The sequence below is a fragment of the Echinops telfairi genome, unplaced genomic scaffold (genome assembly GCF_000313985.2).
Source record: "Echinops telfairi isolate 266 unplaced genomic scaffold, ASM31398v2 ScPeMD7_7458;HRSCAF=8496, whole genome shotgun sequence".
Classification (NCBI taxonomy): domain Eukaryota; kingdom Metazoa; phylum Chordata; class Mammalia; order Afrosoricida; family Tenrecidae; genus Echinops; species Echinops telfairi.
In genome coordinates this window covers 25,885,712-25,902,933 of record NW_022111358.1, presented here as the reverse complement: position 1 = coordinate 25,902,933, position 17,222 = coordinate 25,885,712, and the positions used below count along the sequence as shown (strand labels likewise).

The 17,222-nt window shown below is 56.2% G+C and overlaps 2 protein-coding genes across 3 annotated transcripts in view; both read left to right on the top strand.

The window, feature by feature from the left end:
* The window catches only part of SP2 (Sp2 transcription factor), a 28,219-nt gene extending 26,952 nt beyond the window's left edge, over nt 1–1,267 (top strand). For both annotated transcript variants that reach the window (XM_004707095.3, XM_045299759.1), the window contains exon 7: nt 254–1,267. In XM_004707095.3, coding sequence (XP_004707152.1) covers nt 254–354 — 101 coding nt within the window. In that variant the 3' untranslated portion in view covers nt 355–1,267. The remainder of the gene's footprint in view (nt 1–253) is intronic.
* An 8,943-nt stretch (nt 1,268–10,210) lies between these two features.
* On the top strand, nt 10,211–14,584 carry PNPO (pyridoxamine 5'-phosphate oxidase). Its single transcript, XM_004707419.4, has 7 exons — nt 10,211–10,336; nt 11,309–11,433; nt 12,098–12,197; nt 13,128–13,181; nt 13,560–13,688; nt 13,871–13,941; nt 14,145–14,584. Exons 1-7 carry the CDS (start codon nt 10,226–10,228, stop codon nt 14,308–14,310), a joined length of 756 nt encoding a protein of 251 aa, XP_004707476.3. The 5' UTR covers nt 10,211–10,225; the 3' UTR covers nt 14,311–14,584.
* Nucleotides 14,585–17,222: the final 2,638 nt, after the last annotated feature.

The following is a 17,222-nucleotide window of genomic DNA, read 5'->3' as shown; positions in this document are numbered from 1 at the left end:
GAGGAAAGGGGCAGACAGAGGTCTGAAGAGAGCAGGAGGTGCTCCCCACCAGGTGAAGAGCCTCCTGGGCAGAGGCAAACCTATATGAGTCTTGGGCAAAGGAAGGGGACTGGACCCAAGTGGAGGAGAGCCATCAGGGGCAGAGCAGGGAGGACTGGTCAGAGGGAGCAATGGGGCACAGGCAGGGTCCGGGAAAGGGAGCCCAGAGCAGGGCTGTGCTCCTGCCCAGGGTGAGTGGCTCCTCCTCTTTCAGGGGACAAACGCTTCGAGTGCGCCCAGTGTCAGAAGCGCTTCATGCGGAGTGACCACCTCACCAAGCATTACAAGACCCACCTGGTCACGAAGAACTTGTAAGGCCCCGAAGACACAGCCCCCAGTCAGCGTCCTGTCTGGGCCCCTGGCAGAAAGGTGGCCCCTGGCCCTCTGGGCCCTCGCTCAGCCCTCCCTCTAGTCCTGCGACTGTGGCCCACAGGAAGGGCTCTGCTGCCCCCATCCCCTCCTCCTGAAGCCCCCTGCCTCCGGCCCAGCCCTGCCCTCCCCACCACAAGCTCCCGGCCCATGGCCGTGCCCAATGAGACGTTCTAAACCAGGACGAGTGGGACCCCTTATTTCCAAAGGAAAAACCGTGAATTTCACTCCCTCGAGGAGCAAAGTGAGCCCCCCCGCCACCCGATCCCCTCCTTTTCCCAACACTGTCTGGGTGACCTAGAGCCTGAGTCGCCCTGTGCCATGCCCCGCCCTGCCCCTCCCCTGTGCCTCCCTAGCCCCACCAGACAAGGCGGTCACCCCGGGCCCCGCACCCCCAGTTCCCCCTGGCACCCCCCTCTGGGGAGACTCCGGAGGCCGCCTCCACTCCACACGCCCCCAGCCCCTGCCACAACTCCTCCAGCACATTCCAACTTTCTATTTAAAACATAAAGACCCCCATGGACTCCTCCCGTTTTTCTACGGAGAACGTTGCCTTATACTCTCTTTGATGAACACTGTGTACTGTGTGCGCTTGACAGAGTTAGTTTAACGCTCCCCTCCGCTCCCCGTTGAGGGCTGGGCTCTTCACTTCCTCACTTGCAATTCTCATTTGTCAGCCACTCAGCATTTCGACTCTGGACTCTGATCAGAACGCTCTCACACACTGACCCGCCTCCCTTGCCCTCGCTCCACTGTGTACAGTGTATATTGTATAATAGGCAATTGTGTCTACTACATGTTTTAAAAACATATTGCTTGTTATTTTTGAGGCTTTTAAATTAAACAAAAAATCCAATTTATTTTTAGTTGTAACTGCTTGAGGTATGTTTTTTTTTTTTTTTTGAGGTATGTTTTATGAATTAAGTGACAGATTTGTCATCCTTTTATCGATGTACTTTGTTGGTCAGCACTGAGCTGACAAAAATTTTTTTCCTTGCTAATAAATGTAGTTGCCTGAGGCAAGTCTGCAAGCTGGCAGTGCGGCTCCCTTGGCTCCCTTTGTCTTCTCCGGAGAGCCGCATGGGGCTCGCAGGAGGGCCGCTTGGTCTCGCAGAGCCAGCCAGCAACACTCCCACCGTGGCCAGGCCCCAGCCCGGAGCCACAGCGCCCTGGACTGCCTGCCTGGGCTGAGCCCCCAGAGCTCCTGTCGGCACCTCAGCGGCAGGGCCCACTGCACGGTCTCCGCTTTTGCTCCTGTTTTACCCGCTCAGGGCCCCTCAGGCAGGAGCCGGGGCAAAGGAGCCACAGGGTCTTGGCTCCATTACTTCCGGGAGACTGCAGGAAAAGGCTGTTCCCCGTGGACCCCCGTTGTCCCAAGGAGGAGGGCAGTGGGCCGGTGGTTTCAGTTAAGGGTCACCCCCGTTGTCCCAAGGAGGAGGGCAGTGGGCCGGTGGTTTCAGTTAAGGGTCGGGTGGGGATTCTTTCTTCTCGCTCTGGCAGGGTCTAGTAGGAAGTGGGAGCCTGGCGGCTTAGTGCTCACACGTCGGCCTCTCACCACCAGGCCAGTTGGGAACCACCAGCCGCTCTGAGGGAGGAAGATGAGGCTTTGAACTCTGGAAAGAGTGACCATTTCAGAAACCCCCGGGGGAAGTTGTATGGTGGCACGGATGGCTAAGTGCTTGAGGACTAACCAAAAGGTAGGTGGTCTGAAGCCACCTGGAAGGGAGTCCAGAGACAGGCTTGGCAGTCTGCTGCTGAACGGTCGCAGCCCCGAAGCCCTGGGCTGGACCACGGGAACCAGGTGCTAGCCTCATTTGCTGACCACGGGGCGCTACTGTTGGTAGGTTGTGTCCAGTCAGCTCCCACTCACACCACCAGGACATACGAGCGAAGGGACCACTGGCCACCCCAGAACTGTGGGTCTTCAGGGGTTGCCCTGTTCTGCAGTGGTTACTAGTGCTAGTTCAGTGCCCTGGCTTGGTGACACTCTGGCTCATGTACACTGGACCTATCAGGAGAGCCCAGCCTCTGGAGGAGGACCTCATGCTTGGTCAAGTGGAGGGGCAGTGGAAAAGAGGACAGCCCTCCACGTGGCTGCCACGTGGACGGAAACAAGACCGGCTGGCCCAGGCCCAGGTGGCGTTCATTCTGCTGCTGGGATTCCTCTGAGACGGAACAGCATCTGGACCGCAGGGAGAGGCGCTGCGTCCCTGCTGGCGGTGGTGGTGCAGGCCCGCTAGGAGATGCCAACCCACAGTGAGCCCGAGTGCAACCGGACGGAGCCCTGCTCAGACCAGTCCTGTCAGCCTCACCACGGCGGCTGTATTTGAGCCCACTGTTACCGCCGCCGTGTCAATCGTCTTGAATCCTTTTTTTTTTTTTTGCTGACACTCTACCAAGCGTGGCATCCTTCCCTAGGGACCGATCCAAAGTCCATGCAGTGACGTCTCGCCATCCTTGCTTCCAAGGACCATCCGATCCTGGCTGTACTTCTTCCAGGGCAGCTTGGTTCGTTCTCCTGGCAGCCGGAGGTCTATTTGATCTTCTCTGTCGACACATAACGGGAAGACATCAGTTCTTCTGGGGTCACCCCTAGTCATCTTCCAGCTTCCACGTGCACCCGAGGCTCGGAAGTGACTGCACTTTAAACATTTGTCCAACGCAGGGCGTTGTTTGACTTCCTGACGGCTGTTTCTGTGGGCGTCGGTGGTGGTCCAGGCCAAAGGGAATCCTTGGCAACGTCAATCCTGCGTGCGTATCCTGACGTTGCTTCTTGGTCCTTGTCTTTATGTGGAAAGTGTAAGCGGAGGCTGTCCTCTTGGGTCTTCACCAGCAAGTGCTTTGCGGCCTCTTCCTTGTCGGCAGGCGCGAGCATCCGCGCTTCCCTTCTTCAGCTTCTTACTCGCCCCAAAGGCACAGGTGCTTCATCCCTCCACGGGCAGGAAGGCAGGGACCCCGCTCTATTCCTCGGTCACGGTCACGGTGGCAGGGCTGGAACACCGCCTGGCCATGTTTTGTTTTTCAAACCACTTCATTTGTTAATGTACATCACAAAAACTCACCCAACTCCGATTTGTTTCTCCCTCTACATTTCAGCGACGTTGACGACATTCTTCCAGTTGTGCCCCCGCCACCCTTGGCTTCCTTTTCGGAGTGGTTCCTCCCTCTTGGTAAATTCATGGCCCTCTGAGGCTCTCCTAGGGAATCTTTCAAGTTGCCGCTATCAGTTTGATCCGTAAAAGAACTTAATGCTTCAGGCAGGTATTTTTTATGAGTTAAAAGTATCGTTCAGTGTTAAGACTCAGAAGTCTTTGGGGTTAAAGATGATCCTTTGGGGAGTCTAGCCAACCTCCATGACTCCAATTTTTCCCCCGGAATGTTCTTTTTTTGTTCTGCTTTACCCACACCCACCCCCGCCCTGCCCTGTTGGATCAGGGGTCTTTTATAGAATGTTTGATCCTAAGGCCCAGTAGTGGTTGGCCAGGCTTTTCCGAATCAGAGATTTCGGAGAAAAGGGGGATGTTTACAAGCTGACCTCTTTCCCCTGACTCTGCTCTCCTGCTCCAAGAATTGTCCTTTCCTGGGGGCTGATCCCAAGTCACGTGCTTCATGCTCCAAGTGGAGGCTGACCTCAGGATGAATAGCTGGAAGTGAATGGAGGTCCAGCGGCCGGCTGGTCAGACAGGGCCAGCTGCCACACCAGGATCTCCCTTCTCCAGGGGGACTCATGAGCTCAAAGAGACGGCTCTACCCCTTGAAGGGAGCCTGAGCCAGAAAGGGGCGTGAGAACATGGTCTGCCCAGCTCCTTGAAGGCACCAGGAACAGATGGAAGCCCCTCAAAACTGCGGAGCAAATTGGCCCTTATCTTCAATCTACCTTTGTCTAAGAGTTGCAAGGGCTTTGGGGTGGGGGGTAGGGGGAGAAAGAGGTAAGGAGGCTGTTAGGATGCAGCCCAAGCTTGCCTTAGGTAACGGGGCTCCGCAGGACACCTGGTTGGGGCTTATCCTTCCAGCCTGTCATTTAAAGGGCATGTGGTTGAAAACTGGGGTAGGTACCTGTAGCAGCCTGGGTGTGTATGGGGGGTTCCCCCTTTCCATTCAGGAATCCTCCCCCTTCCCACCCAGGACCATGAGCTCCAATGGCCACTCCTCACCACCCCTCCGTTCTGCTCAACTAATGCTAAGCGCTGAGCTGGTAATCGCAGTAATCGCGGTAATCCGAGGGCTGGGGAAAGATCCCCCTCCTGACTGCAAATCCAAGCTAAGTACCTTAAAAAAAAACAACTCCCTCCCCACAAGCAGGATTTAGCCTTTCTTCAAGAACTCATCCATCTTCGTCCTTTGATTGCCTTTACCAGGCTCCTCCTAAGGCTGCCAACAGTGCTAAGGTTACAGCCAGCCACACACACTGAAGAGATGCTGGGCTCAGACAACACGTCAGAGCCCTGGGGTGCGTGGCATGGTCCCTGAGCCAGTGTAGCTCTGTCCTAAAGGACCGAGAACTCAGACTGGAAACATTGATCGGAGGATTATTGTGTTCTGGAGAATACTGCAGCTGCCTGTCTGCCTCCTCAACCCTGGTCTGTTCTCAGTGCTTCATCACTGGGGCTTTCCTGAGCAGTGGGCTGGGCTCAGCCCACAGGGGTCCCTCCCTCTGCTCTCCCTGCTTCCAGAGGCCTGTCTCCAGGCCCACTGCCATCTGGGCCCTGGGTCCTTGCCAGCTCTCACCCTTGGGTGAAACCCTAGCCCACTGCAAACTCAGGGGCCTGGAGGGCAACTGTTTTCAACCATGAGGACTATTAGGGCTAAGAATGTCGAAGGAGTGTGGGACTCCCAAAATGGGGTCCACAGCCCCATCAGAAGAGTGCCCCCACTCAGCTTTAGCCAGCTGGTGCCAAGCAAGGCTGCCAGACCTGAGTTGTGTGGGAAACTGAAGATGTGGAATTTTATGGAAAATATCCCCACCTTTGAGTGCCGATTCAAATCACAGCAGGGCCTTTCTCTGCCCTCGGGCAGTGTATGACACCCGCATGGACCACCCCCTTCCAGGCCACTGGAGGCCCTGGTGATGCAAACAGGTAAGCACTCAGCAGCTTACCAAAGGCCGGAGGCTCAAATCCACCTTGAGGTGTCTTGGGAGATAGGCTTAGAGATCTCCTTCTGAAAACCAAGCTCTTAAAAACCTGGAGCACCATGGAGCCGTCCTGAGTGGGCATGGGTCCCAGTGTCTCAGCTGTAGTACTGCCACTCTCCCCTTCTCCTTAATGCCCCTCAGTCAGTCTCTTCCATCAGGGCAGGCACCAGAGACCTAAATTGGTATCCCCAGGCCAGGCCTACCCACTAAGCCCCAGACTCCATCCTAACCAAAGGTGGGTGTCCCATAAACCTTCACCCTCAGGAGTGTGGGAAACAGAACCAGGAAGAGGGTGTATGGATAAATTCTCTACACTCGTACACTAAGGAGTCTGGGAGGCCAGGCTCCCGTGGAGGGAACCTTCAAGTTCGTCGGTTGGAGATGCATCCCTCTCCCCTTCTCCTAAGTAAAAGTTATTCCCCAGGATGTCCCCTGTAAGAGTGCCAATCTTAAGGTGCTTGCAAACACGTGGTTACTGCATGAAGGTCAACTGCTTGAAGGCTACTTGCTTGAAGGTTGTCTGCCACCAAGAGCAATCAGATCCTATTGTCTGTCCCACCCTAGGCAGGGCCCCTCCCTTCTAATAAGGGTCATAGATTATTCCCCTGGAGAAAAACTCAGACACCCAAGGTCAAGCCAGCTCAGAGAGGACTAAGGTTAGGCCACCATCCTAACCTGAGCCCGTACATCTTGTTACACAAATACCTTCCTGTCACGTGTATGCTTCTAGTACAGCGGTTCTCAACCTGTGAGTCTCGACCCTTTGGGGTTTGAACGACCCTTTCACAGGGGTCGCCCGATTCATAACGGTAGCAAAATTACAGTATTGAAGTAGCAACGAGAATAATTTTCTGGTTGGGGTCACCACCACATGAGGAACTGTATTCAAAGGTCCGCCACTAGGAAGTTGAGAACCACTGCTCTAGTATTTCCGCTTCCTGTTACATATGTGCTTACTGTGGCTTGCAGGCCTGAGATCATATAAGCTCATAAGAGAATACATTACTGTCTCATTCTGGTTCCGGTCGCCTTTGCATGCCTTGTCTAATGTCGCTTTAATTTACCCTTTGATTACACAACTGCCCCTTGGACTCATTCTGTTGTGGGGAGGCTGGTCCCCGCCACAGGAGGTTGATCATGAATTCAGCTCATTCTCCAAACCTCCTCCAACCCGCCCCACTTCAGTGCCCAGCACCATCTGAGTCACCTAAAGCTAGCCTTGAGTAAGCCAACTGCCACCTCCCCATACCGCCTCAATCCAGCCCACCAGCCCCACCCCAGCTTCCACACAAACAGGACAGTGTCCCTACACCTGCCACCACCCTCCCCAACCACCACCAGTCTAGTCTGTGTCCCTCGCCAGAGCCAGGACCCAGACCCAAGTCTAATCACTAAAACACATCACAGAATTACTGAATTAAATAACTGGATAAAAGGTGCCTTAAGATCATATGTGCCAACACATCAGAAGGAAGCAGGTAAGGTGTCATCCCTGACCCCACACACAGTCTGTCTGTTCCACATGGACAGACCACAGCCGTAGAGCAGCACAACATTGCAAGCAGTGCATTCATTCATTCATTCGAGGTACATTCTCACAAAAATGTAATTTCATAGAGATGAGGGGAGGTGGCAAAGTGCTTCAGGTAAACCAGACACAGAAAATGCCTTTCTCCGTCCTGATAAACTCGGGGTGGAGGGGTGCTGCTGCATCAGAGACAGCAGCAGCAGCAGCAGCAGCCAGGGACTTGTCCCCCAGCTGGTGGTTTACACTGCAGGCGGTTCTGTGATCCAGGTACCAAAACGGTCTGGGCAGAGCAGCACATCACCAGCCCAGTTACTGTCCTCAAGACAAAGTGGGGACGATAAAAAGGCCATCAGTCCTCACTATTTGCCAACCGAACCGAGAGGTGGGGGGAAGGAACCCAGTCCTGTTCTCCTCCACGGAGGTCTTTAAAAGACAAGCGCTCGCGCCACGCTCTGGCCCGGCCATCAAGACAACCAAACAAACCTACTACCAAGGGGTCAGTCCCCACTCCTGGCCAGCCCATGTGGTGCAGGAATGCTCCACAGGGGGGTTTCCTTGACTTCCCTGGTGCGGAGTGGGGGGGGCAGGGGTTGGGGCCAGTTCCAATCCACTGCGGGTCAGAGTGGACTGAGGCAGTGGGTTGGACTGGTTTGGGAATCACCTTGACAAAAGCTCATCCCTAGGCCTTGTCTTCTGTGAACTACCTACCTTGAGGTCAGCAGTTGATCACACATGGTTACAGGGATCCTACGGCTCAATAAGATTTGCAAGATGTGATCAACCGCTGAACAGAATCTTTACGTTGAGAAGTCTGCCCTGACCACCTGCCTGGTATCTTCAGCCAGGGACGACAGGCCCGTTTCCTCGCTACCCTGCCCCAACCCTCCCCGCTTCCCGAGGACCCTGGTGGCCTGGCCTCGTCTTGTTCCTGCTTCTTAGAATTCTCTCTCTCTTTACAAAACCTTCCCTGTTCGACCCCTGAGACCACATCCCACTTTGTGTTCCCCTCCAGTCTATCCACTCTACTCAAGTACCTGCAGCTCTTTGGCTTGCCGATATGCCTCCCCCTAAAGCCTGCGCCCCACCCCCACCCCCCGCAGAAGCTATGCCATCGTCACCAGTATTCCCAGACTCAGCTCACCGCCCAGTCCATAAAAAAGCCTTAACAAGAGTTCTACCAAAAGATTATCAAAAAGGCCCGGCTTACTGGTCAGATGAGAGGCTGGTGGGATCCCCAAGTCTATGGCCCACACTCACTGCCTGGAACTGAACTCAACCTGCATTAGACTAATCCCTCACTTAGGATCAAAAAGGGCAAAGGCTAGGGGTTAAGAAAGCATGGAGAATGGAAATGATGTAGAATAAGCAAGGGAGTTGCAATGGACGTCGTGTTAAAACCATGCATGAACTGTTGCATGTAAAACTAAAAAAAAAAAATGTAAACCCTCACTTAGTTCACACTAAAAAACTAAAAAATGACTTTATCAAACTAGAAATAATAATAATAAAGCCATCAAGTAAAAGCCTATGTCACTATACTGGGCTCTTGCCATTTCAGCAAACCTCGGACTCTTGGTCTAATGGCTGGTGCCCGAGAACCAAGGTCTGGGTCAACAGTAGTCCAGCGATGCTCAGAGAGCACCCTCCCTGGACAAAACTGTCTGCCTTAGAGGGTGCTGATTCATGGGCACAGAGTGGAGATGGTGGAGAAGACACCAAGGTGGAAAGTCACCCTCAAAAAGAATGGTAAATCCACTCTCCCTCACTCGTGCTGATGGAGGAAAATGATGGCAGCCCAGAAAGCTCCAACCAGCGGATCAGCATCATTAAGCTTTGAGATCTATCTTATTTCCTTGCAGCAAATTTGTTTCCCAGGTTCTAGTTGGCTCAAGCTTTGCAAACATAATGAAGGATGATAGGTGTCTAATGTGAGGCTTTAAAAAGCTTAGCTGGAATGCAAACACCTGGGCAGGGCAGGAAGTTCCCCTTACCTGGCACAGTCCTGGGGTGCCTGCTTAGATGGCTCTGGCAGCTCCCCTTCCTGGTGTTGTTGGAAACGGAGGCTACAGAAGGTCCAACCAAGGCAAAGCTGAAATGGCTGCTGGCAGGTGTCCCATCTCAGCCCTGCATCCACAGCCCAGAAATGGCTTTGCGCAGCCACCCGCTCCCCTACACCCTCAGCCACGTCGGGTACGGCTGGACCTTCCTAGTTACTAGGAGGAAAGAAGGGAGACCGCACAGGCAGGGGAGACCGGCCAGAGGGTTGGGGGGCGATGGTAACTTTACCCAAACTTTGTCAAAGAGCCCAGGTGGCTGTGTCTGGTAGGCATTGGGTGATAACTGCAAGGTCCAGAGTTCAAACCCATCAGGCTCTCTGCAGGAGAAAGCCCAGGCTGTGTGCTCCGGTGAAGTTTTACAATGTAGGAAATCCGATGAGTCGAAATCGACTCAATGACGGGGGTTAGTGTCAATTGCAGCGCTCAGTGAAAGGGCTAAGCATGGCCCGACCCATCCTGGTGAGGTTAAAGAGAGGGCTTGGAGCGGGAGCGGGATCTTGAGTCCAAGTCTCCCTCTCCCAGCTCCCTACTCCGCCTTCTTCCTTCTCATCGCACCTCTCCCGGTCCCCGAGTATCCGCTCCTCCCCCTACTAACTAGCCAGCACTCATCCAGTGCGCCCCTCAAGTCATTGCCATCTGTCCCTCTCCCAACGCCGGATTTCCTCTCCCAACCTTCCTCGGTGTCTCCCCGGGCGCCAGCTTCCCGAAACTTGCCTGCAGGCAATTTCGCGGCCCCGCCCCCGCCCCCGGCCTGGGCCCCTGCAGCCCCTGCCCCTTCCACACGTGCGCGACCACGGCGGTGACCGCAGTTCCGAGTCGCTCGGCTCCCGCCCCCGGAGGCGCTGCCCATTGGCTGCTGGGTGCCTCCGTCTGGCTCTAATGACCGCGTACCCGAAAAGTTCCAGCCAATGACCTCTCTGCACCCGCCTCCTCCCCCGATCCTGGCCTCTGATTGGCTCCGGACACGTAAGCCCTGTTACCGGGTTCGGCGACCGGCAGATTCTACCTGGCCGGGGCGCACGACCGAGAAGAGACGCTGGTTCCCAGTCTAACGGAACCCGGCGCGGGGCGACGCCGGGTCACGTGGCCGGCGGCTCCATGACGTGCGGCCCGCGGGCCGTCACCGTGACGTGCCTGCGCCACCTGAGCGGCCGCGGTGCTGCCATGGACCTGGGGCCGATGCGCAAGAGTTACCGCGGGGACAGAGAGGTTGGCCATCCCAGCAGGGCACCCCGCAGGGCATGAAGGGGTCTGGGGGGCGGGGGAGATAAGGGGTGTCATGGGGGGCGGAGATAAGGGGGAGCTGGAGAAATTCCAGGGGGTTCTGGGGTTCCCCGTTTGGCGCAAGGACATCTAAGGGTTCCCCCCCGTGGAAGATGTAGGTTTACACAAGGGGGAGGGTGCTCAAGGCAGCCGTGGCATAATGATCAGGATGCGACCTCTGAACCTGCTTGGGTTAGAATGTTGTCATCTCTTGATTGGGTCACCTTGAACAATTTATTGCACGTGTCTGGGGCTCAGTTTCCTTGTCTGTAAAATGAGACCTGTTTCATGGAGATGTCATGTCCTTAGGTGTGTGCAAAGGGCTTGGAGCAGGGATAAGAATTTTACAGATGTTTGTACATAAAATATAGGGGAGGGGCTTCAGCCCACCGGAGAGGAGACCTGAAGGCTTAAAGTCCTTACTGCCTGTAGCAGGCCCCGTTTTTTTATAACACGTGGAGAAATTCTTTTCCGATTCCCTACTCTGGATAAAGCCCAAGAGAACTCTTATGGGGTCTGGGCCCTAGAACCTTGGTGGCAAAACTGGACCACATTTCTCAGACCTGCAAGGCTTGTTAAAAATGCAGTTCTCCCAGAAACCTCAGACCTGCTGAATGGGGCTCTGTGGGTGGTGGGGTGCCCAGGAATCTAATTTTCCGTTTTCAAGCCTCCCCAAGTGACTCTGATAGAGTGTTGATGCACATGAGATGAAGCCCTGCCCCGCGCCTCACCAGCTCTGTGACCTGCCCCTCACTAGTTGCCTTCTCTCCGCCTCAGTCACCTTACCCGTGAGATGGGGCTGGCAGAGCCTAGTCTGGGGGTTGGTTTTTGTTGAGGGGGCTAAATAAGTTACATTTGAAAAGTGTGCCGGCTAAGTGGTGTATGTATTTGAAATAAAAAAGAACATTCTCATCTCAGGCATTTGAGGAGTCCCACCTGGCTTCCCTGGACCCCATGAAGCAGTTTGCTGCCTGGTTCGAAGAAGCCGTCCGGTGCCCTGACATAGGAGAAGCCAATGCCATGTGTCTTGCGACCTGCACCAGGTAAGTCTGCCCTGGGCCCTGCCGGGGATGGATGCAGATGCCCTGGGAAATCCAGGAAGCGCTCAGGTGGTAGAGACCAGCTTCCTGTTTCCAGCTCTGTAGTTAGAGGCTTTGGGACCTCAGACAGGTCACTTCTCTTTGGATTCAGGGTAGCTCTCAACCGAAGACTGTTGAAAGTTAGCGGGGCAGCGAAAAAGAGGAAGGCCTTTGAGAAGATGGATTGACCGAGGGGCTCAAACATCTGGGGGACGGCGCGGCACGGGGCAGCGTCTGGTTCTGTTGCACATAGGGCCGCTGTGAGGGGGCACCGACTCGAGGGCACCTAGAACCAACAGCATGGGGCTCTCTAGGGGGGACCGATGAGGCAGGCTCTCCCCATAAAGATGGGCGGCCTCAGCCACCTCCGGGAGCAATTCTGCTCTGTCCTACACTCACCGGGCCTGCTAACCACAAGGCCACCATGAGTCAGGGTCAACCCGATGGTTGGTTTGGTTGAAGCTGAACAGGGAGCAGATCACCAGCAGTTCATTGGTCTTTCTTCTTGGGACGAATCACCCACCTTTTGGTTAAGTTCAAAGCTTTTAACCACAATGCCACCTGCATGAAACTCCTGGCCGGAAGCCAAGTGAGAGCATTGAAATGGCGCTTTGCTGTGTGCCTCTAGGGACGGGAAGCCCTCTGCCCGCATGCTACTGCTGAAGGGCTTCGGCGAGGATGGCTTCCGCTTCTTCACTAACTTTGAGAGTCGGAAAGGAAAAGAGCTGGTAAAATCCTTGCCCCGGGCCTACTCACATGGTCCAACCTGCCCCCCATCCTCCTCCGCCATCCACCTCCACCCATCCCTCCCACGCCCACTGGCTTCTAGTGCTTCAAGTTCCTCCCTTGGCTGTTCGCTTTGCCCAAAGGAATGCTCCCTCTTCCTCTTTTACCTGTTGACCTAATCAACTCTTTGCTCTGCCCCTTCTGCTGTTTACTGTCATTGTCGCTCAGGTGACTTTATTTCCCTGGCTTGCTTGTGACTGCCAACATTATGTGATTATCTGTTGAACTGAGGTTTCCCTTACATCCTGGGATATGGCATTGAGATTGGCTGCCTGGATCTTATCTCTGTTGTGTCCCCAGCACACGTCCTGGTGTCAGGCCCAGCACTGGCCCTGAGCGTGCATTCAATGGCAGTCCCAAACCCAAAGCCCTCCCTGAGACCAGGCTGCCCAAACAGATCTTTCTCCTGGCTCATGTATCCAGTGGTGGTGGAGGGGGTGGGGGGTGGGGGTGGGGCAGGGAGAGTGATGGCCCAGCCTTACTGTGGAGTCAGACTGACTGGGCTTTCTTTTTTTGTTTTTTTAAATCGTTTTATTAGGGGCTCACACAACTCTTATCACAATCCATGCATACACCAATTGTGTAAAGCGCATTTGTACATTCACTCCCCTCATCATTCTAAAGACATTTCCTCTCCATTTAAGCCCCCGCTGGCTGGGCTTTCAAAGGCAGCTCTGCCACTTACTGTGTGAACGTGGGCACATTGTCTAAGCTCTCTGAACCTCTCTCCGAGCCTGCCAAAGCCAGCCTGCCTGCCTTTGAGGCTTTAAATGAGCTGCTATAGTAAGTGCCCCGACGGCAGCTGCCTGCCTGCCAGACAGGTGCCTTCCTCCTGGCCTGGTGGCTCACGATGGGCTCTCTCCTGTCCCCAGGACTCTAACCCCTTTGCGTCCCTTGTCTTCTACTGGGAGCCTCTTAACCGCCAGGTGAGTGAGCCAGCCTGCGGTGGGCTGGGAGGGAAGGGCCTGGGCTCCTGGACGAGCTCAGGGAGGGGACCTCACGGCTGACCCCGACGTGTCAGAGAAGGACTCGGCTCCACGTGGCTCTCTGGGGCTGGTTGGGGGGAAGTAAGTTGCCAGGCCTTTTTTCGGAGGCATCTCTGTTAGCAGCTGAGTGAGCGCATTAACCACGTGCCTCACCCAGGGACGCCTTGCCTCTCCAGAGCAGCTCTCCATGCACCGGTCTGCTGGCACCAGGAGTGGAAGGTGGATGAGAGCAGAGAGGAGTGGAGCGTGGGGTGGCAAGGCTGCGAGGGGAGGGATGTGTGACCCGAACCGCATCTAGTCAGGGCTGCCCCTGAGCAGGTACGTGTGGAAGGGCCCGTGAAGAAGCTGCCCGAAGAGGATTCTGAGCAATACTTCCACTCCCGCCCCAAGAGCAGCCAGATTGGGGCCCTGGTCAGCCACCAGAGCTCCGTGATCCTCAACCGGGAGGTAGGAGGCCCCCCCAGTCTCTGCCGCCTGTCTCCCCCGGGGAGTGGGTGAGGGATCAGGGTAACAGGCCGCCTTTCAGACTCTGCTCCTGGAGGCCAGTCTGCTTGGCCCAGAGCACATGCCCGGTAAGTGGTCATTGACTGGATACACCCTGACTGGGGCTGGCCCTTCCTCCTGGACAGTATCTGAGAAAGAGGAATGAGGAGCTGGAGCTCCGCTACCAGGAGCAAGAGGTGCCGAAGCCCAGGCACTGGTGAGTGTACCTTGGCCTCGTCCGGAAGGGGCCCCAGCACCGCCCCCTCCCCCATGGACTGGATGACAAATCTGTCCAGACCCCCACCCTGCAACCCCGGGCAGAGGCCGTCCAGCACGCCCCTGAGGGTGGACCCTGGGAGTTGGGGTGGAGGGGCGTGCCTGACGGAAGCCCACAGAATGGAACCTGCTTTGCCCTCCTAGGGGCGGCTACGTCCTGTGCCCACAGGTGATGGAGTTCTGGCAAGGTCAAACCAACCGCCTGCACGACCGGATTGTCTTCCGACGACTTCTGCCAGGAGAGGCTCCTCTGGGGCCCATGAGCCACCGTGGGGAGGCAGGCTGGCTCTACGAGAGACTGGCACCTTGACTCTGGACTCTGCCAACGCACAGCCAGGGGTCCGGAGGGAGGGCAGGGCAGGGCACGGCCACAGGAGGCTATGGGATGGGGGGTCGGGACCCTCTGAAATCCACCTTTTCCCTCCCCACCCTTTGTCCCGCTGCTCCCAGTCAGCTGCCCTAGTGCAGGGTGACAGGTAATTACTTTTCTCCGCCTTGCCAAGCAGAGGCCTGGTGGCCTAGTGGTGACAGGTTGGGCTGCTCTCCTAAAGGTCAGCGGTTCAAAATCACCGTATGTTCTGTGGGAGAAAGGGGGCTTCCTACTCCCATCCCGAGTTACAGTCTCGGAACCCCAAGGGGCCAGTTCTGCTCTGTCCCCCACAGGGTCCCTGGGTGCCTGCCCTGCTCCCAAGGCAGTGAGGAAGCAAGCAAGGAAGGAAGGCAGGCAGGCAGGCTGACCCAGCATCCACTGGCTGGAACAGTGCCCCCCGGGGACAGCAGCTGGTGTGAGCGGCTTCTCTGGTGACACCTGTGCCCAGTCAGGCTAGCCACAGCCCGTTGGTCCCAGCCTAGGCACCGGCGTCAACCTGGCTAATCAGGTCTTCCTGTCACCATTTGAAATTTGGGACTTCGGCTTTGCAGTCTCCTTGAGGACAGCCAAGAAGCCGTAGGTGCCCGCTGGCTGCCATTGTGGGTGATCCCTCTCCCACCCCAGTGGCCCCCCACCCCTCCTGCTGCCTCAGAGCGCCCCTGGCCTCCCACAGGTTCTCATTTTGGCTCAAGCTAGCCGGAATCAATTTCTGTTTGATTGCAAGTGAAAAGACCTTAATTGATTCGTTGGCTGATAGGCTATTTAATTGGCCCGAGACTGCCTTCCATTACTGGTTGGATGCACAGATTAGACTGCTTTGTCCCAGAGCACCCACGGATGGAAGCTGTAGGGAAGTGGGCACCATCTCAAGGGGAGAAGCTTTAAACCCTCAGAGCTGCCCGAGAGAGAGGGAGGGGCTGTCCATCAAGAGGGCTGTCACTAGGGATACTGGGCCCGCCCAGGTAGAGTTTTGTTGAAGGCATGTCCGTGCTGGGTGCCCTACGGGCCAGGAAGGTTTTCATCAAGCTTTTATGTTTCCTGCTTGTTTACAGGAATTAACATACGTATGTACACCCCTGTCCATCTTGTTCCTGTCAAGACAATTCTGACCCCTAGTGGCCCCTTGGGACAGAGTTGCCCCATAGGCTTAAATCTTTATGGAAGCCCATTGCCAGGTGCCGCTGGGTGGGCTCCAACCAGCCCCCTTTTGGTCGGTAACCAAACGCTTCACCACAGAGCACCTGTGGAGAATTAAATTGTTGTAGCAATTAGATTAGGGCCCCTCAGACGATTGGCACCGCCAGCTCCCTCTGCCTGCCTCTGATGGCCACGGTGGTTTCAGCCTACATCAGATTCCTCTGGCCCAGGAAGAGTCCTGACGGCTGGCCCCCCCCTCCCCCACTTCACCTGCTCCCTGGGATATTCCCTAGTGCTGGGATTTCCCCCGCCCCCAGAGCCCCCAGGGAATTCTTGTGCTGCCACTTCGGTGCTTGCTACTCAGTGTATCCACAGGCCAACACCCGGGAGTCTGTGAGGGTATAGACCAAGTTCAGCTCTCCACTTCTACAAGGCCCCTAGGTGACTTGCCCAGTCACCTGCTGTGAGATTGTCCTACCCCGGCCCTGCCGGCTGAGGCCTCTGTTCTTGAGCCACACCTGGTGGCCAGGGACAGCCTGGAGGTGAGGCGAGCCGCTGCCGCTGTGTGGAGAGGCGCCTGGGCGGCAAATGTTTGTGGTGAGTAAGCCAGGATCCGAGGCGACTCCTCTGCACTGGTTGGCATTGAACTTGCTGTCTGTAAACTGTGCCTCATCTGACTGTGTGGGTGTGCTGACCCTGCCAGCACCCCCTGTGGCGGTCCCCACCCCCACTCAGCCTGGGTGCAAGCACCCTGCAGGTGAGGGGGCCAAGTGCCCTTGCCCTCCTTGTCTGTGTGTCCCTGCCCATCAGTGACTGTGCCAAGATGGTAATAAACATCTGTCAGCCGACCTGAGGTTCATGTTCAGTCTGGCCTGGGGAAGCGAGTGGACTGTGGCCTGGGTCTCCTGGGGCAGAGAGGGGACCCGGCCCCAGTCTCCACTCAGGGAGGCTGGGCCTCCAGCAGGGGGAGCCAGCTGCCCACAGGTGGCCTTCCTGGGCTGCAATGGCCAGTTCAGGCTGCCTCTGCGGCTCCCTTCCCCCCACCTTGGGTCGAGGCCCAGTGAAACTGTGGTCAATAACCCGTAGCCTTTCCCGGCGCCTGCACATAGCTGCACTCTCAGATCCTCCTCCTGAAACCTTGCCTCTGCCTCCGACTCCCCTTTCCGGGGCAGCCAAATGCGCCCACTCCCTCAGCTTTTATTTAAGTGCCTCCATCACTGACAGACAGTCTCCCCCAACTTGAGCAGGTGTCCTTGGGAGACTCCTGTGTGGAACTCTGGGCCCGCGGACCAGGCAGAGGGGCCCAGGACTGTCACCTAGGAGGAAGAACGGTGCCTGTGATATCATTGGGGCAGGTGGCCCAGGGCTTATTTTCCCCCCTCCCCCCAACTCCCCACAGCCTCAGAGAACCCCAACGAGATGGGCTGGAGCAGGGAGTTCCAAGAGGCCGGAGTCTCGGAGGACCGACACCTGACTCCACCCAGAGTGTCCTCCAGTGACCCAGACGTGGCCCTCGCATCCCCCCCTCCTCCTGCAGAAGGCCACTGTGCTCCCTGGTCCTGAGCCTCAGCGTCCCTCCCCCTGCGCGGATGAAGAGCTCTCTGTGCAGTGGTTGGTTACGTGCCTAGTGTAAGGGTTTTTGGGGCGCGAAGCGGAATTAAAGGTCCAATTGGTAAAGTTTTAGAAGCAGGCTTTATTGAGAAGCTTGCGGACGG